The sequence below is a fragment of the Dermacentor albipictus genome, chromosome 8, assembly GCF_038994185.2.
Source record: "Dermacentor albipictus isolate Rhodes 1998 colony chromosome 8, USDA_Dalb.pri_finalv2, whole genome shotgun sequence".
Taxonomy (NCBI): domain Eukaryota; kingdom Metazoa; phylum Arthropoda; class Arachnida; order Ixodida; family Ixodidae; genus Dermacentor; species Dermacentor albipictus.
The window spans coordinates 1,939,097-1,957,817 of record NC_091828.1 but is presented as its reverse complement, the minus strand read 5'-3'; the positions used below and the strand labels follow the sequence as shown (position 1 = coordinate 1,957,817).

At 46.7% G+C, this 18,721-nt stretch overlaps 1 protein-coding gene across 1 annotated transcript in view; it reads left to right on the top strand.

Moving 5' to 3' along the window:
* The first annotated feature begins 4,991 nt into the window (after positions 1-4,991).
* The window catches only part of LOC135911562 (MIF4G domain-containing protein-like), a 92,103-nt gene continuing 78,373 nt past the window's right edge, over positions 4,992-18,721 (top strand). Inside the window, exon 1 of the mRNA XM_065443887.2 lies at positions 4,992-5,317. Coding sequence (XP_065299959.2) covers positions 5,069-5,317 — 249 coding nt within the window. The 5' untranslated portion in view covers positions 4,992-5,068. The remainder of the gene's footprint in view (positions 5,318-18,721) is intronic.

Here is an 18,721-nt window from a genome sequence, read left to right as displayed (position 1 = left end):
AGCGCATTCTCTAGCTGCGCGGCGCAGGAAAAGTAGCACATGCGCAGTGCGTCCGAGACGAGCGCTTTGTTGCTGTATATCGTATCGCTAGACGCGCTCCCTACAGGCTTTAGAAATTACCTTATCGGCGACCGCGTGACGGCGCACATCAATATGGCGCCATCTTGCAGCATGCATCACCGCCGTGAAGCACGTCTCCTGTTCCACTCTGCTTTCCTTCTCATGCTTCCTCTGTACTGTCCTCTTGTGCTTTCCTTCTTGAGCTCTCCTCGCTATCGCCGTCTTGCTTCCTCCGCTCCGCATTGCGTTCGCTCCTTTTTATGCGAAGCATATTACTAGAGTTCAACCCAGCTCCTCAGGCGCGGCGGTGTCGTCATGTGTCGTCTTCAATACCAAGTGACACCGTGACGTCACGACAGAGGAGAAACGGGACTCCAACTCGCGCCGTCGCTCGCGGCGTCGCGGCGGTATATAAGCAGCTGCGCTTGCCTCTGCTAGACACTCACGAGGCGAGATGCCTCCTGGAGACTGAGCTGCTCGTTGGAATGAGAAGCGAAGGTTGCGGCGTGCTACAGAGACTGTTTCTAGGTGGCTTTGCTACGGCGCAGCGACTACGCGCCCCGCATCGGACGCGGTGAGCATCGAGCAACGCAGCGTTCGGCGCGACAACGAAATGTGCGCCTGAGCAAGCGCCGCACGCCTGAGCCGACGCCGACGACACTGGCTCTTCTGCGACACGAGCTCCTTAACGCTATCGCGTTAAAATAAAGGCTAGTATGCTTCGCATCGTGGGCTTAACCTTAGCTAAGCCACAGCCAGTTTTTTGTCCTTCGGTGGTGGAGCACGTCTCGAGCGGCACTTCGCTTTCCTCCTCGTCCTTTCACCACACTCTCCTCCTCCGCTGTTCTCCTTGTGGTTTCGCTCTACCCTCCTCTACCGCTTTTCTCCTCGCGCACGCTTCGCTATCGCTTACATTTATACTGCGCTGGGCTACGCGTTCGCTCTCTTTTAACATCCTCCGATGTGCTCATTCGTTCTGCCGGTCACGCCGACGCCGACGCTCAAAGCATGAACGGGTGCCTAAGAGCCCCTCTTTACAATATGGAGAAACCAATTTCAGTCAAATGAATGCTGATCTGATAGTAAGAATTAGGCTAGAGTAATTATCAGTGCAATGGTTTTATTTTCAGTGAAGAACTCAAACGTCCAGCAGCAAAGGTCAGTGTGACTGTGGCCTAGTGTCGAGGCCCAAAATAACAATATTATTGGTATACGTAACCCTAATCCAATTTTGCAGAGTGCAGCTTCGAGTTATATATCTTTCTCTGGCTTGAACAAGCATAAACATCTGCGTGACTTCAGACATGGTTTTAGGAAATGCCTATTGCCTCTGAAGACACCTTTAAAACAAAAAAAGCAATCAGATATAAAGCCTTGAGTAAAAAACTAATTGCGGTAGGTGCTTATATTGACTTCTAAAATGTGCTTGATCTTCTCAACCACAATTCTTAAGAAATTACATAGAGCAAATACATCAATTCATTCGTTTCATTATACACCTACTGATGTGTGTGGATAGAGCGTGTAAAGAGTACTTTTGTTTTGTTTCAGTGCCCTGCTCCCTGTCATATATGTATATTCCTGTCTTTTTTTTTGTTCCTATTTCGATTGTTTTTTGTTGGCGGTTGTCAGTAGGATAATTGATGGTTTTTAAGTAATATACAAACGCCTGATGTATGTTTTCTTGCTCTGTGTTAAGAATGCTCAGTTTTGTTACTTTTCAGCGTTGGGTACGTGGTTTGTTTTCATTTTTGCCTCCTCATTGCTGTTTGTGTTTCTCTTCTGTGGCCGTGCCTGCTAACAATGTTTCTGCATATCTTGTGTTATCCGCGATATAACATTGTGTTAAACGCTGTCTGTCGGCTCTGCCCTACATGCCCAATGCGGCTTTCGCAGGCCTATTATGTATTAGTGCAGGCGGAATTCCTGTGTCAATAAGGTATTAATATTATTATTATTATTATAGGTATGGCGTCCGTGGCATTCCTCATTACTTATCGCTATGTTGGCACAAGTACCGGGACGTCTAAACGGAAACTCAGAAGGTTAAGCATATAACTACGACGTTTATTGCTGAAAATTCCACGCATATGACCTTCTTCACTGGAACCGATACCGGACGATGATACCGGCGTGTAACACTGCGCAAGCTCTGGTGTTACTGGTGTTATGGTGTTAAGGCAATGTGTTATACTGTTATGGGCGAAACTCGAATGTCTTTTACAGTGAAACCATAGAGAAAGAAAAAAAGTTAAGAGCGGACATTCCCATACACCCCCAGCGGCCCAATCGAACCTAGCGCGCCTGGCGGTTGATGAGAGCAACTGGCCAGCACTTCCTGTTTCGGTTTCGCTGGCGCGAAATTTGGGTTACCCCCGTAACCGACGTTGGGCTGTCGCGGAAGCTTGTCATTTCTGACCACTTTTCGTCACCCAAATGGCAACGCTTTTATTTGTCGCTTTGATTTAGCGATTCGCTCTTTTGTCTAGTTCAATATTTGGTATGAATTGAGGTAGTGACGCAATTTTTATTTCGATTAAGTTGTAACAGATGGAGATAGAGGTAATCATAATTCACTACGGCTTTATCTATCGCGCTTGTCTTCTGTGTTTTGGTACGAGCGCTCATATGTATCAAAGAGACAGAGTTTCCGCGATGTTTTTATTCCAAGTCAAGATAGGCTTCTTCTGGGTTCTGCCGTTGTCAAAGCACCACGACAAACAGCAGTAGCTGCCGTAGCGTGGACCGCCGTACGGCATGGCATCAGCATGGTCTGAAAATATTAATAAGTGCATGCTTCATTAATTACCAAAAACATATGTACACTTCATAACTGTACCAGGAAACCGCTTTGAATGAATAGCGAACCGATGCACGATATAAAACCACCGACACATCCGGACCTCTGACCCATATAACCCGGACTTACAAGGATAAATGTTAATACCCCGTACAGAGGTGTTCAAAAGTTCCCAGGCCGCCATCCTATTTAATCCCATGGAGGGCATCGCGGCCTGTGAACTTTTGGACACCCCTGTACGTACTCAGTATAAGGAGTACATTGGTAGGCAAAATAGCAGTTCACATAAGCGTGATGAAGATACATTCGAAACATCCAAATACGAGGCCTTTGTTCAAATGCGTGCCACGCCACGCCTACGCGACAATACGCTGTGCAATGTCTTCGCCACGAAAAAATGATAAGGAACCGAAAATTACTAGAATGCGCAGTACTTCGCAACACGGCCGCCGCAATAAGTACGTGCAGTAGTCATTGGTGACTTTTCCCCACCGTTACTTTTCTGTATAAACAATCCGCGCGGACGCATACACCAGCGTCCGTCCGTGCGCCGTAGATACACACCTCGCTAAAGTACCAAACGCAATAAGCTATGCTCGCTGTTTGTCACATGCCATTGTTTGCAAGCAAGATCGTCAAAATATTCAGGAGCCCTTACTCTATAAGGGAAACGAGCAAGCAAAACTTGTCTACAGCGTGCCTAATGTCCTGCTTTCTTTATTTAGGTAGCGCCCGTCCCCGGAACGCCGTTTTCGGTCTGAATCAGCGTGGCGTCTTTTATGTTCTTTCCAGCGTTCGTCAGCCTCTAGAAAGGGCCAACGAAAAGACCGTCAACCGTGACGCGATGATTTAAACGCGGTTTAGGAATTCAATTTTCTCGAAACCGGGATTTTCCTGAAATGTGCAATTCACGATATTGACCTTAAGCGTTGTCCAGCAGATTATTTTTAATCCGCCAACACGAACTATTTCAATGGAACGCCGATACCGCGGTTATCGCAAACAGCGCTGGGCAAGAACGGTTTACCCTCGCAAACCGAGACGCAGCGTCTCGATGGCGTCTGACAAGCTGCGAGTCGCAGTGCAGTGCACAGCCGTGAACCGGTGCAATGGCAGCTTCGCGTCGTTTGATTATTTTCACGGAACGCAACCAACAAAGATTATGCCGTTCTCGGTGGGGATAGCAAGGAAGTACAGCTAGTACAGCCCTCTTGCTACGTGTTTCTTGAGGGGGCATGCTTTTCGCATTGTTCGCGTCTAGCCGCCTCATATAGAGTCGCAAACTGCTTTTTTTAGCGAACCTCATCGCTTTACAAGTCAATTACTCCAAGCTTCGCTTAAAAACGTGACTGACCTTTACTCACACACAAGAACACCGCCGCAGCTGACGTTCACGAGACGTTCCCGCTGGCACGCCGCTGGTTTCGTTGATTTCTTCTCGATGGACGAATGGTGATTGGTGGTGATGGCAGTACGAATGAAGAACAAAAAGCACGGAAGGTGTCTTCGATAAATTCTGTTTTTATGGATCAGAAACATGCCAAATTTGGGTGTATAATTATTATTTTGTAAAGCGATTGAGCAGAATTCATTACAACATTTTCTTTTTTTGCACCTGCGTCCCCTGGCGTTTGATGAGAGCATTAGTTCGTTACGTAGCCGTGACGTAGTTCCTGAGGCCAGATTTCCCGGAGTGTCCGCTCTTAGTCTTTTTCTTTCTCTATGGTGAAACTGTTGTCCTCTCGGTGGTCAGGATATTTGGAGTCCGTTTGTGAGCGTAAATTACCATCATCTGCAATTGTTGCTAATCCCCCTAAGCAAGAAAAAAGGCGATAGCTTGCTTAGAGGGTAAATAAGCATTGCAATCCCCCTCAGCAGTTGTGGTGGTTGTTTTCGCAAAAGCCTCGCTGGACATCCACTTTCATTGAGCCTGTATGACGAGTCAGTTATTTTAGGGGGTGCATGCTTTCAATATTATGACTAATTGACAAAAATACAGTGCGCCATAGCAGCAGTCGCAGCGTACTGCAGCAGCGCTAAGTTTGTAGATATTCTGAAATTTATCGTTCATTGTCAATTGAAATAACGCACCCATTCCTTGGCCGATCTCCCATAGTGGGTAGGAACCACATGCTTGATAGGAACACGCATCAGCAGCACGGGCGGCCTTTCTATTGAAGCTGGAACGCACGTCGTTTACCGCCAACTATGGAACGCAAAGTAGGCGACGACGTGCCGGCGGATTTCTCAGCGGGCAAGCAGAAACCTTTGGGCCGAGGGCGCGGTAAGGCGGCGCGCTCGGCACCGCCAAGCTCGGCGGGACAACCTTCGCGTCAGCTGGCTGCAGCAGAACCCGTCGCAGTGACGTCGCAGTCGACAGTGCCCGCGGAGCGCACCAACGTGTACTATTTGCTACAGAATAAGGGCCACGCAGACCAGCTCCTGGTATCGCAAAAGGTGAGAGTTCCAGCACGATCAATCCGATTCTTTTGGGCAAATTGCACTGCGTTTAATGAATGCTGGAGATATTTTCCCGTCTGCTGGCAAAGTAACATGGGCGGCCGCTTACAGGACTGAAAAAAATGCTTGGGTAAGTCTATTCGCAACTAAAATGAACCTCAAGGGGCGCTTCGAAGTCTAGCTACAACCGAGTACAAATTGTATGGGAAGGCCGACGATGCAACAAAGTGGGGGAAATTCAGCAATGACTGAAGGAAGGGTGTCTCCAGTCTCCATTGAAGTTCACGCTTCATGTTAAGGACATAGAAAGATGACTGGAAAACAGTAAATTACGGTTTTATTTATGCTACATGCGTAATGGACAAATGGTGCAACACAAGGTACCCGGGCTGGTGTATGTGGACGACATGGTGCTACTACCGCACCATGCAACATCGTTACAGGGACTTGGCAATATGTGTAGCAACGTAGCGACAAATGTAGGCCTTGAAGGGACCTTGATACGTTTTTGATAAGATGGTACAAACGTGCTGAACTGTTGGGGTAGCTGTGATTATTGAGTTGTGCATTTAAGTGTTCCGCGTAAAGCGCGTAAGTTGTTATAGCGTTTTAAGTATAGCCACCGATCTAAGCGGCGCCGCTCTTCTGAGTTTTCAGCCGCCCCATCCCCATAAACGCGGTTGGTCAAACTGACGTCCGACGCTTTGGGCGAGCTATACGATTCACTACGTAGGTTGATTCATCGATAATTTTTTCAACTTGATGGTGAACAAATGTTGTTCATAGTCGTTGGAAAGTTGTTTAAATTCTTTCTTTGGAAAACAATCAGCAGAGAGAGGATGCACAAGGAAGATTTATCAGTACGCACAAGCACTTTCGGCACACAGCAGGTGTCGTCTGCTTGCGTTACAACTTCTACGCTGACGCGAGCTGCGCGGTCATTGCTGGTCTCAAGCTTTCTTTTCGCGCGCAGCAATGATCAACCTTGTTACGTTGCGGGCTGAAATCTGCGGTGGGTGGCATGTGAAGCTACAACATCGTGTCCAGCGGCGAGGCAAAATGCGAGCGGAATGGCTGCAGCGCAGTGTCGCTATCCGATCCGCACTAGCGTCTACGCGTTTGCGGCTGTCACTTCTCGCCGAATGATTACTACCCCAACAGAGAGTTTTAAGTCTCTGGTATTCGTTTAAACGAATGCGCAAGTGCACTGACCGCTTTACAGGATGAGCACATGCGCAAACATGAGCGGCCTCCATGGTGCTACCACCTGGTGCCATAGAACTCAGACAAATCCAGAGCTAATATACCAGTAACCAAGGGCTGCTGGTGTAAATTTTCAGCAGGAGCGTAATCGTGAACACGTTGTCTTTTTAAATGTTTAATATGTTTTACACTTAGTGCCAGCTATATTAGCTCTGTATTTGGCTCGTTAAGCTACGCGCCACCAGGTAGCTAATGCCTTTACATCTGCGGTAAAGCTTCTTCATCACAGCAGTAGCATATTGGTGGGGCTTTAGTTAATGCCTCCGCCCATCCGTCAAAACGCCCAGTCAACCTGTGGTTCCCAGAATACCGAAAACTTTCGCCGCTCCGACAGAACACTCGCAATGGACGCTGCTTCGATAGCTCATGCTTGGACTCGACGGCCAGGCGGCTAACGGAGAGGTTGGATAGGCTTCGCGCGTTCGCTCCTAGACAACCAGGAGTAGATGACATGGCGTCCTATCACGACGCATAGCCAGTGGAGGCGGAGCTTAGACCTGATTACTCGGCGAACGAGTTCAGGACAAGAAGCATGAGGTGGGTAACTTGCAATCGTCGGTAGCTCTCTTATCAGACGCTTCACCTAAATCATGGCACCAATGTTTTATTGTACCTTTACACTACAACTATACAAAAGTTCTCCGAAATCTTTCAGGGACCCTTTAAGTTTACGAAGAGAAGTCGCGAATTACTATATTTAATAACGAGCCGAGTAAAAAGTTGAGTGAATTCCGCAGCAAGTCATATCCATAGTCAGGCATTGCGCATGTAAATACCTCGGCGTACACCTATCGAAAAAAAAATACTTAGTCACGTACCCGCCAAATAAAGGGGAAGCGAAATGCAGCAATGATGAAACATAGAGGACTTTGCGGCCACAACAAATAACACAGTAGCGACAACTGTGACTCTCACAACTAACTCTTTCCATTATGTTTAAAAACAGTACTGCCGACACAGGTTACAGTAAAGAAAATGGGACACACAGGGCGCCGTGCGTGTGTGATTTTATTTTTGGTGTCCTATGTCGCTGGCGCTGTGTTGAAATATTGTGTAAAACCACCAATTCGCTCAATCTGCCCTTCTTCTTCACGAACTCATTATTGGGCAAACTTGTCCTCATCAAAATGAGTAATGCTCAGGCACAATGAAAGCGGTGAGCAACGTCAGCAATCGTCGAAACTTGATTTGCAGCGCGTACATAGACGAAAGAAGCAAAAGAACGACAAATACAAGCGCTGACTTTCAATTAAACTTTTATTTCGAATGACCAGCGTATATAACCATGGCACCAAGACAAAAATGGCCCCTCCAAAACATGAAGCGAGCATGAGTAGACATTCAAAATTCAAGCGGACCGTAACTGCCTGCCTTAAGACAAACGAGAGCGCGTATGCGATCTCAAGACAGCAAGTTGTTTACCTGTTGATGCAATATACAGCTTACTAACGGAGTCGCCCTCAGCCATCGCTTCTGGTTTAATAATGAGTCTGTTTTCTTTAGGACGCCTAGCCAAGGTTTTGATCTTATCAAATAACAGAATACAGCCGCGTTCTGCACAATGGACACCTTGAAACGCCTTCTGCTCTTTACGCACTTGATTGCTATGTTATTGCAGTCTGATATTTATACATCTATCTGTGTTCACTAGAAAAGGCAGACACACATTAGTATGTCTCTTGTAAACTACACTTTTCGAACAATCCGTATATTTTGTTTTCTAGTGAACGATGCTGGAACACCTACGTTCCTTGGCAACAGGATTCATTCTAACGCAAAGCCATGGAAGTTTTCCAGGCTCCGAAAAAACTATACCGACACCTGCTCTTTGTCCTACATTCTTATGTTTGAAAGAGATCCCATGGATTTATGGTGGAATAGTCATTTTATTTCTGCGCCCATCTACCCGAGGCTCAATGCTCTGATGGTTCATGCTTAACCTACTGCGCAGCTTACTCAGACAAGAAAGTTGCTAGGGTGCCCAGCCGCCGTCAAGCATGCAATGTGCGAGCTGAAATTAGGTTCTAATAAACGATAGCAGGATTTCTGTATTACATTATGCAAGCAAGCATGAACGGTCCCTTTATTAACTAGTTTTGAGTGGGCGGATGCACAAATAATAGGGGCTTTTGGGACGCGGCTCATGCACCCAGCATACATGATGCCGAGAAAAGGATAGTTTCAAATCTAGAAACCTGGGCCCTATAACGTAAAACTATTCCAATATGTTTCTATTACAATTTCCTGACGTCAAATTTGCGTAACCACCGACGCAAGCACCGGGCGGTCACCCGCAAGGTTGTCTGAACAGACCAATCAAACGCTCTCCTCGTTCATAGGAGGTCACTTTTGTTTGCTTGAACAACAAATAACATTGCCTACACTGAGCGGCTTGTCGTATCTAATTGGCTGACAAGAGGCGAGGAGAACACTCAAGTGGAGCGGGATTCACTGAGGCAGAGCCAGTGCACTGAACATCGATAACCGGATGAAGAGGACGGTGCCGGCGCCTGCGATTGGTCGACTTTCCCTTACTTAGCTTGTGGTGGCTGGTCGAAAATCACGGCGGCATGCAACGGAAGCTTAAGAATGACGCTAAAACTGACCGTCACCAAAGAATAGTTGGTAGAATGAGGTGGTAAACGTGCCGAAAGGGCTCGAAAACGTTACACTGCCACGCAAGAAGTTTTATTATGCGCAAATACACCGATGCTCTCCGGCAGGTGCGAGTAGCCAGCGTCTCAGCGATCGGCGGCAGCCATCTTTTATTCGTTTTGGAACGGGGCAGCCTGCGGCTATTCCGAATAAAATACAGTTTTGTTCGGCAAATTAATGCATCTTTATCGCGTTCACGTCACTTTGACGCGGCGAGTTTGTACGGTTTTGTGACGTCGCGTGAAAGGCAGGTGAAGTGGGTGCATCCGAAAACTTTTTACCCATAGCCGAGGGCTAATGGCGAAAAGGGGTCGAATCAGAAATAACTGTTTTGCTTTTTTCTCTCAGATCATGCACAATCAGTGTGTACACATCATATCAGATGGGGAGGTCTTGCGGTTTTCGTGACGTCGCGTGACAGACAGGTGAAGCGGAGATAGTTGAAAAAGTTTTCGACCAATCGCGGAGGACTGATAGCAGAATTGGAATAGAAAGGTTTGGAATAGTTTTGCGTTATAGCGCCCCTAAGCCATCTATTCTTCGGAAATTCGTGCGTGAGTAAGAGCGGGGCTAAGCATTCTTCAAACAGAACCAACGTCTGCCAAGCAGAGGCCGCCACACAGCTATCCTTACAATGAGAAAGAATGAGAAAATATCCCGCAAAATGAAAGACTTTCCCGATTTTTGTATTGTCCAACCATGGCTCAACGTTACTGTCTAGGTAAGCCAAAAATAAATAGCCCAGAGAGAGAGAAATAGAAGACCCTATTCATATCGCGCTTTTTTTAAGGAGGAAGTTCCGATTCCATTCGGCGAAGGTCGAGAAAGGGAAAGTTGAAGGAGTTTTATAAAATAGCAAACAGAAACACCACACTCATTTTGGAATGCCACATCACCAAACTGAAAATAGCTTCTTCCAGAAAAACCAAGAGTGCCTGATGCGCAGTAGTACGTCTTGAATATATATGGACATAGCCTTAAATTAAACGTCAGAATGTTAAGAAAGATAGCGCCTAATGCCGGAAGATCCCTTAATCAGAAACGGATCACTGACTTCTAGCTTCTTAAAGTGACACTTGAGCCACTAAGAAAAGGAGTTTACCTTTTCGTGCCTTTTCCCGACATATTGACACAAAAAGGCGCTTCAGGTTTGTGGGTTCTTGCTAAGAAAAACAACCGAAGGGCCAACACTTCCTGGTCTACAGATCCTGTGAGAGTGCAAAGATTCAATTTTGCTAACATGCAATTCACTTTTAATTTTACCCTCCTGAGATCAAATCTGTTCATCTAACAAACACCGAATCAATCGAAGCTTGCGATTCTTTTAAATATTGGAAGACAATGGTGGTGTGAACTATCATTGTCTTCCACAATTCTTTTAAGAGTTCTTTTTAGAATTCTTTTAAGAACAATGCTTTTAAGAACTTACTTCTAGGTGTGACAACAAAAACGCCCTCTTTGTCAGCTGCTGCAGACAAAGCCCTTCGTCGGTGAGGTAAGAAAACACCTTTCCAACGGGAATATCATTTTGACGAGGAAGGTACAACGGGAGCACTTCTACGCCCTCAGACAGGCAACGGTCACTCTCATTATGGAGCACGTCTATACACATCACGCACATTAGTCAGAAGTTCCTCCGGATGATTCCATCCGACTGTAGCACGCTTACGCCCACAAGCAGGAGTCTTTGTGACAAAGTCCGGAAGGATCGCACCTACGTCTGTGTGCACATGCTTCGCTTTCCTAGGACTGGAGGCTCCGCGCCAGTTGCGAAAAGAAACAATTCCTGTTGCCACCCATGTTCCACGGTGTTGTCAATGAGCACAGTCAGCTCTCGTCATTTTCGGGCTTTGACTTGACGGGTCCCAGGTCCTTGATCCACTTGAACACTGAGTGCTTGACGATAAATCCTTGCCTACCTTATTTATTCAGAGCACAGGATTTTACATACTCTTTTTCCATAACCTGCGGACGGAATGAATCCACCGAAGTCCTCAAGAAGCAGGCTAGACAGCTGTTCATTTGGGCTTTGAATGTAGCAACGCTGGACGCGTGCCCGGCAAAGGGCGAGAGATGTAAACGTAACAAGAATGCAGGAATGCAAAGAAACAGTGTTAGCGAAGCCCGACTAACTAGAAATAAACTGGAGCAGTGTTTGGGTGCGGTGTAGGTGGCCCTCCATTGCAAGCCTGACGTCGAAAATTTCATCTGCTGGTCAAGTGCGTCGGCTTTTATACCTCACTTGTCGAAGGCTCCAGCGCTGGTGGCCGCGTGGCTTCCAGAATATACAAAACTATTAGCGTCGCGCAGACATTCTGAGTAGCCAAGCTTCGGCGACAGGTTACACGACAGATTTAATTTAGGATACCGTTATAGCACGTTTATTTAATTATTTATTCAAGCACCCTAAAGGCCAGGGTAGGTATCAGATAGGAAGGGGGGGGGGGACAACAGTAAGCACAAAGCAACGCAGAACTGCGATGTGTACAGAAGTCATTGGCCGTTAACAGCATCTTGAAAAAAAAAACTCAAAATATAAAGACAGATAGCAACAAGCATCAACAAGCATTCAATTTTCGCAGAGAGTAGTTTTAGATATATATAAAAAGGGGGGGGGGGGAAGGGAAGGATGAAGGTCACAGCTTAGAGTGACGTTTCAGGGTGGTTGCAAACGCTTCGTAATCAATGACAGACACAATGGTGCCAGGCAGAAGATTCCATTGATGGACGGCGAGGACGAGAGGCGAATGAAAGAAGAGATTAGTGCGAGCAAAGATGGGTTCGACTTTCAGTTGGTGGTCGATGCGTGGGAATAAGCGATGCGCTGGCATGATGCGGGACATAGCAAAAGAAGAGTGCCTGTGATATAATTTGTGGAACAATGACAGAATGGAAAGCATTCTACGTCTTTCAAGAAGAGGTAACTTGAGCGCTTTCTTTATTTGAGACACACTTGTACCCGAGTTGTTCTTCGATATCAATCGAGCGGCTTTATTTTGAAGACACTCCAATTTTGTTATTATGCATGCTTGGTATGGGTTCCAAATCAAAGCGGCGTAAACCAACATCCGAATGCACTATTGTCATGTATGCTAAAACATTTGTGTCTGCACTAGCTAAACGCAGATTGCGTCAGAGAAATTCGAGTGTTTTAGAAGCCTTCTTAATAATCGCACTTATGTGAATCTTCCACGAAAGGTGGGATGCTAAATAGATCCCTACATATTTTATGACAGGTAACGATTCTACGGTCATACTGGTTAAAGTGTAATGGAAAGGTTCGGGGTCAGATATTGTGGTAAGTCTCATGACTTTGGTTTTTGAGTTGTTAATTTCCATGTTTCATTGCGTACACTAATTGTTAATCTTGTCTACGTCCGATTGTAAGCGAAGTGGATCAGAATGATCATTTATTTGTCTTTATATCGCGCAATCTTCTGCAAACTGTCTGGCCGTAGAATTCAGCTTATTGCTTATGTCAATAATATAAACTAATGATAATATAGGTACAAGTACGGACCCTTGTGGTGCTCCAGTTTAAGATTATGCTGGCGTGGCTTGCGCCGAGACATATCATTTCATTGTTAGCAAAAGCTATGCAGTCCCCTAGAAAAGTGTAAATAAGTATACGTGTCCATATGAGATGGAGCGTGAAATCTGGAAAGGAGTAATCGTGCCAGCGCTAACTTTCACAAATGACATTCTGTGCTTAAAATCGGATATCTTCTCGAGGTTCGAGGTTAAATAATAATTGGTTGGCCAGATAGCTTTGGCAGCCTGCGGTAAAACCACAATTGAGGGAGTGCATTGACATGGTTTGGGCCTCTTTTGAAGCCAGAGAAGCGTGGAACAAAATTAGCTTTTAAGAAATACAAACATTGATCAAAATCAGGTTTAATCGCAAGCGTGTGCCGCTTCGCAATTTTTTTCGATTAAGCAAACAAGTCGTCGAAGCAGTGATCGAAGCCGAGTGCTTAAGTATAACTTCTTTCTCCAGTGTAGGTTGGAATGAATACGGGCACGTCCATGATATATCGCTTAAAGCAGGCTGTACTCTAATTTCATTATAAGAAACGGTGAAGCAGTGGCTTTAATTTTCTAACACTTGTCCTATTATAAATTACGCGTGCACTATATGGGCCCCTATACCAAACATACATAAACAGAATCTAACCATTCAAAATCACTAAGCGCGTTTCGTGACTGCAAAATATTCCGTGCCAAGAAGCGTTACGGACATTGAACGTTACCTCGATTGGGATGAGCTCGCCAGACGTCGAAAACATTTTCATGCCACATTTTTTTAGAAGTACTATCGTGAGCAATATGAGCGGGAACGCAGGAGCGTGTGTCAAATAGCCTCGAACCCTGCTACGGGTGATACGTGGTGGCCGTCATTGGAAACAAAGTGGAAAGGAGGACGCTGTTCTAATAGCTGCTGGCCCTCCCACCATGTGTCTCTTTATACAAAGTGCGGAACAAGCACGCATTGATAAAGCTGTTTGATATAGCGGTTCCTGGTAACTTTGTGCACCGAAGCTTGGCGAATAGCAGCACTATTTCGGAGCGTAAATATTCAAGGGCTACTTCCCTGAGAAATACGTCCGTCTGTGTGGAACGTGTGACCACGATGCGCTCAATAAGATATGCATCAGGCCCTGTGGGGGTATATCTGAAAACACCTCACGCTGAACGCAGGAATGGGCGCCTAAGAGCTGCGCTCTAAAAAAAGCATTACTGAAAACAAATGACTGGCTGTCAGTTACTGTGCACAGAACCGTCTCATCCGCTATCGGCGACCATTGAAATGTCGTAAGCTGCCATTTTCGACAGACGCCGGCGCGATGGGAGTGCCAACAGTTGGCGGAAGAGCGGCCCGATTTCTCCTCTGTTTCTGGTGGCGCCCTCCTTCTATCGCTCTAACTCCGTTTCGAGGCTATTCGCTACGCATTCGCATGTTCCCGCCCATATTGCTCACGATAGTATTTTTTCAATCAATCATTCTTCGATAAAGAGATCTGCAGCCGACAACTTACTTGTCGAAACTCTGCGACCACTCCTTCAAGATAAGATGATTTTGGAGCGCAGCTGTTGGGCGTCCGTTCCTGCGCTGAGCGCCAGCGGCGGCGGCGGAACCGAGCGAACGAGCACAGCGAAACATGAAAGCGAATGCACTCCGGGGGATGAAATGCCCGAGGAGGAAAGCGAAGAGGAGTGTGAGGCGGAACCACGAGTCGGAAAGCATAGGCTGATTTGGCGAATGTGTGAGAGGGAAAGCATAGTGCGGCAACGATGGCTACGAGATGGCGTCAGCGTAGCACGCGTCGTCTCGCAGGTCTGTGAATCGTGCCCATGCGTCACCCACGCGCTGACTTTCGCGTTCCCTAGATTAGCGAGGCAGTCACGCAGCACTTCGCTCCATTTGCAACGTGCCAGACGAGACAGGTTGTCCGCGCCAGCCAATATATTGCGAAATGAAAACACGTATAGAGGTGCGCTGGAATTTTTCATTAGAGGGTGTTGTATTCGTTGGTGAAATTGTTTCACAAACCACGACACCAGCAATCCTTTTCTCGCGCACCATCACACCATAGAATTCGCTGCCCGCCGACGACTTGCAGAAGTATCAGATGCACATTTTCGGATCGTCTTCTTCGCCTCCAATTTTGCTTATGGATGTAATTTTTTTAGTCTGCTTCCTGTGCAAGTGTTATCAATGCAATTTTGACATTCCATAATCAGCGTCTGTTGCGTTTTGTCTTATCCGGCTGGTTCTCGCAATAAGCTCTAATTTTGTTTGGTTTGGCACCTTTACGGTAGGTTTCACATTCCCTTTGCTTGTCTTTATCCCTGATTGAAATGTATAGCTTCCGCATTTTCTTTGACATGGTGCTTTCGCCGACTACACAAATTGTATACTTTTTTCTAACGCTGATTCACATATGTGGTGCATACTTATTGTCTCTTTAACACGTAAGTCTACGTAATGCACGTATAAGCGAAATGTCGGTATTGTGATAAAAATAAATAAGAAGTCAAAGCAGCGTAGAGTAGAGTAGCATAGATCAAAATAAATGGGCGAATAAAGTGAACAAGTATCTGAAATCAAGAGTTCGACGAAAAGTCGTCTGGTCGAGATCACTCATAGTCAAGGGTAAAACGAACGCCGACCAAAAACATTAAAAGGAAAGAAACCAAGACGTTTCGGCTCCCACACAGGGCCTTGTTCATAAGAAAAATGAGCGAAAGGCGAGGAGGCCATTATGTGCCCGAGAAGGGCACATAAGTAGGCGAAAACAGCGGTCACAAACGGAAGGAAGGCTGCCGTCATTGCGGTTCGGTGTGCGATCAGTAGTTTAGATTAGTAATGACTCGAGACGAAAACGCAAGGTTAGATTACTTTTAGTGGCTAGCACATGCACCTTACACTAGTCAATATCATGTCCTTCTGTTACAGAATGCTCAGCAAGAGCGTTAGAAGAAACTTTTTGTTTTTTGACATCATGACAGTGTTCCTTAATGCGCTTTTGAAAATTGCCCGTCTTGCTGATGAAGACGTAACTACAGTACGCAGAAGGAATATTATACACAACACCTGGATACCTTTCTTCCGGAAGCTTGTATTTGACATTTAGAAGCACGTTTTCCAGCTTTTCCGCTGGCACATGTTCAACATGCACATCAAACAAACGAAGTATACGGGTTAAGGCCTCGTTAGTACCGCGAGCATAAGGTATCGCAGCATGTTTACGAGGAGCACACGTGGAGGAGGAAGCACCAGGTGGGCGGGATACATGGCGATGCAGCGGAGCCATAAACCAAGTAGGGTGACTGTTCCGTGACAATTCAAGATGAATTGCTACCAAACCTTTTTCTAGGTTTTTAGGAGAGCTGCAGGTTTGTTTCGAACGATGTATGACCGATGCGGCGACGGAACGTTTGTGGCAACCAGGATGAATTGACATTAAGGTAATGTAGCGTCCCTTGTGCACATGTTTTTGGAACACATTAAAACTAAGTCCTCTTCCTTCACGTTGCACCATGACATCCGCAATAGGCAAGCGATGATCCTCCTTCAATTGAACGGTAAAATTTATGGCGTGCTCTATTGAGTTTATATGCGACAAAAAGCGCCTCCGGCAGGTTTCTTTTCCACACAAAAGCAGTCTTCCACATATATAAAAAATATTCTTGGTTGCGGCAAGAACGTCACTAGAGGCCGGCGTTCTACTGCTTCCATCGTTAGGTTTGCAGCGGTGACCGACATCGGCGCTCCCTGCAGTTGCTTGTAGAAGCAGCCTTGGAAAACGAAATAAGCATTTTCAAGCAGAACTGCTAAAGCTTGCGAAGGTACGTAACTTCGAACGGTGTCCTCTCGGACAGCGAAGCGTCATCTTGGAGGGCAGCAAAACACACGTGAACACGGAGGTCGATCGGCACACAAGTAAACAGGGAGGTCGCGTCGAAGTTGTCGTTATCGTTAAGTCTAAATTTGCATACCTTTTTGATAAAGTCACTCGAATTAGGCACATGTGTCGAGTCACAGCCCACAAGTGGCAACACGACGCTGTGCAAGTACTTGAAAGGCCCTGAAGAGGAGACCGTCTGTAATCCACGATTGGCCGCATTGGTACAGCAGGCTTGTGTATCTTGGGGAGGCCATAGAGACCTGCAGCGGAGCCGTTGTGGGAGAGGAGTCTATAGTAAAGGTGCTTATACCTCAGAGGGATGAGACGAAACACATCCGTGAGTAACTTTTGCAAGTCTTTCTATATTTTGCTGGTTGGGTCCTTGTCAAGACGAGAATAGGCGCCCTCGTTGCGCAGCAAGAACAGCATCCTGCCGACGTTATCACTCCGATCCAGAAGCACTGTCGCGTTGTCTTTATCGGCTTGGAGTATGACGAGGTCATCGTTTCCTCGAACACTGTGGATCGCCTTGCGCTGTTGGGGGCCAGAGGTGACACGAATTGTCTGGGACGAAATTTCGACAGCACAAATCTAGAGCAGCGTTGACCCACTTGACCTCCCCTACGTTCTTGACAAAAGAGAGGTCTCGGGTATTGTGCCGGCATGTGAAGTGGCCTCTCCTAGTGGGGAAATCCTTATCGATGACAAGGGTCAAGTCCACTTCCACCACAGTCTGCCACAGCTCGCGTCTATTGGGCGTGTCATGGGTGTCCCCCCCCCCCCCCACTCTATGTAGGGCTTTGAAATCTCCGACGACAAGGGGCTGCCCACCAACCAGGCTGACGGCCCTCATGAGAGAGTTCGCCCTCGCCCTGCGATAGCTGGGGATACATTGAGGATAGAGAGGCTGTTTCTTCTGGGGTCCTTTCTGGGTGAGTTCATGAGGATTTCGGTCATGGCGTACTCGATGCCATCAACAACTGACTGGTATTCAGAGTAGCCGGACTTTTGTTGCGTGAGGACGGCGCAAGGACGACCCCGCTGGCGTCTGTATGTACTTCAGTTGCAGCTGTCGGGTCGAAATGGCAAAGAATAGGTGGATAGGCAAAAAGACGACGCAGCCTAGCAAACGCGACGTCACACGCAGGGGACCAGGAGGAGAGGTCCGCACCACCATGTAGGATCTGGGTCAACGGCGACATGATCGATGCGAAATTGCGCACAAACAGCCCCCTTGCAGTGTCTGACGGTTGTTGGTACTCAATTCTTTTAGAAGGAGGCGATTCGAAGAGGGACATCGCTTTTCTGTTCACAGAGTTGTTGTCACTCTCAACGTACACAACCCGGTACCCAATCTTTTCCAGCCCGCAAATCACATCTTTAGGCATCTTGTGTAAGAACTCCGCCTCGACTCTGTGCACTGGCACGATGTGCGCAATTTCTTTGAATATGCAAGTGAGGATGCGCAAAATCAAAATTAGCGCACATTTTGCAGCTTCTTTTGTGCTAAGCGCAGCGCCCCGAACATTACCCCTTTTGTAGTCAAAGTAGGGTTTTATATGTATTTTGTCAACCATAACTGTGACAAAGCGCTGGTCATCTTGCAGTTCAGAAATTGTTCTCGCCATGTAACTGAGGAATGCATCGCTCTGATGCTCTTGTTGAGGGCTCATATTATAAGACGAGCGCACCGATCTGATCGTCATAGGATGCGGCAAGGTGATGCTTCCATAGCTGCGTATGTAAGCGCAGGCATGGGGCGATATAGTGAAAAGAGTGGAGCAGAACACCATGAAATCAGCAGAGTAGTGTCTGCGCTTTTTTTTTCGATACGTACAAGGTGACTTGCTCTTTCAGAAATCGAATACAGTCGGCGTCGTGTTCTGCTGGGGACGCGGAAAACTGATACAGCCGTCAACAAACGCTCTCGGAAATTTTCGCGACTGATTTGGACATCCGGTCACCATGCCACTTCTTGATGCCTTCAAAGAGTTCCACGATGCCCCTTTTACTGTTACCAATTCTGGAAACAAACACATTTGCGGCTAGCTTTTTCACGGCGGTTTTCACGACA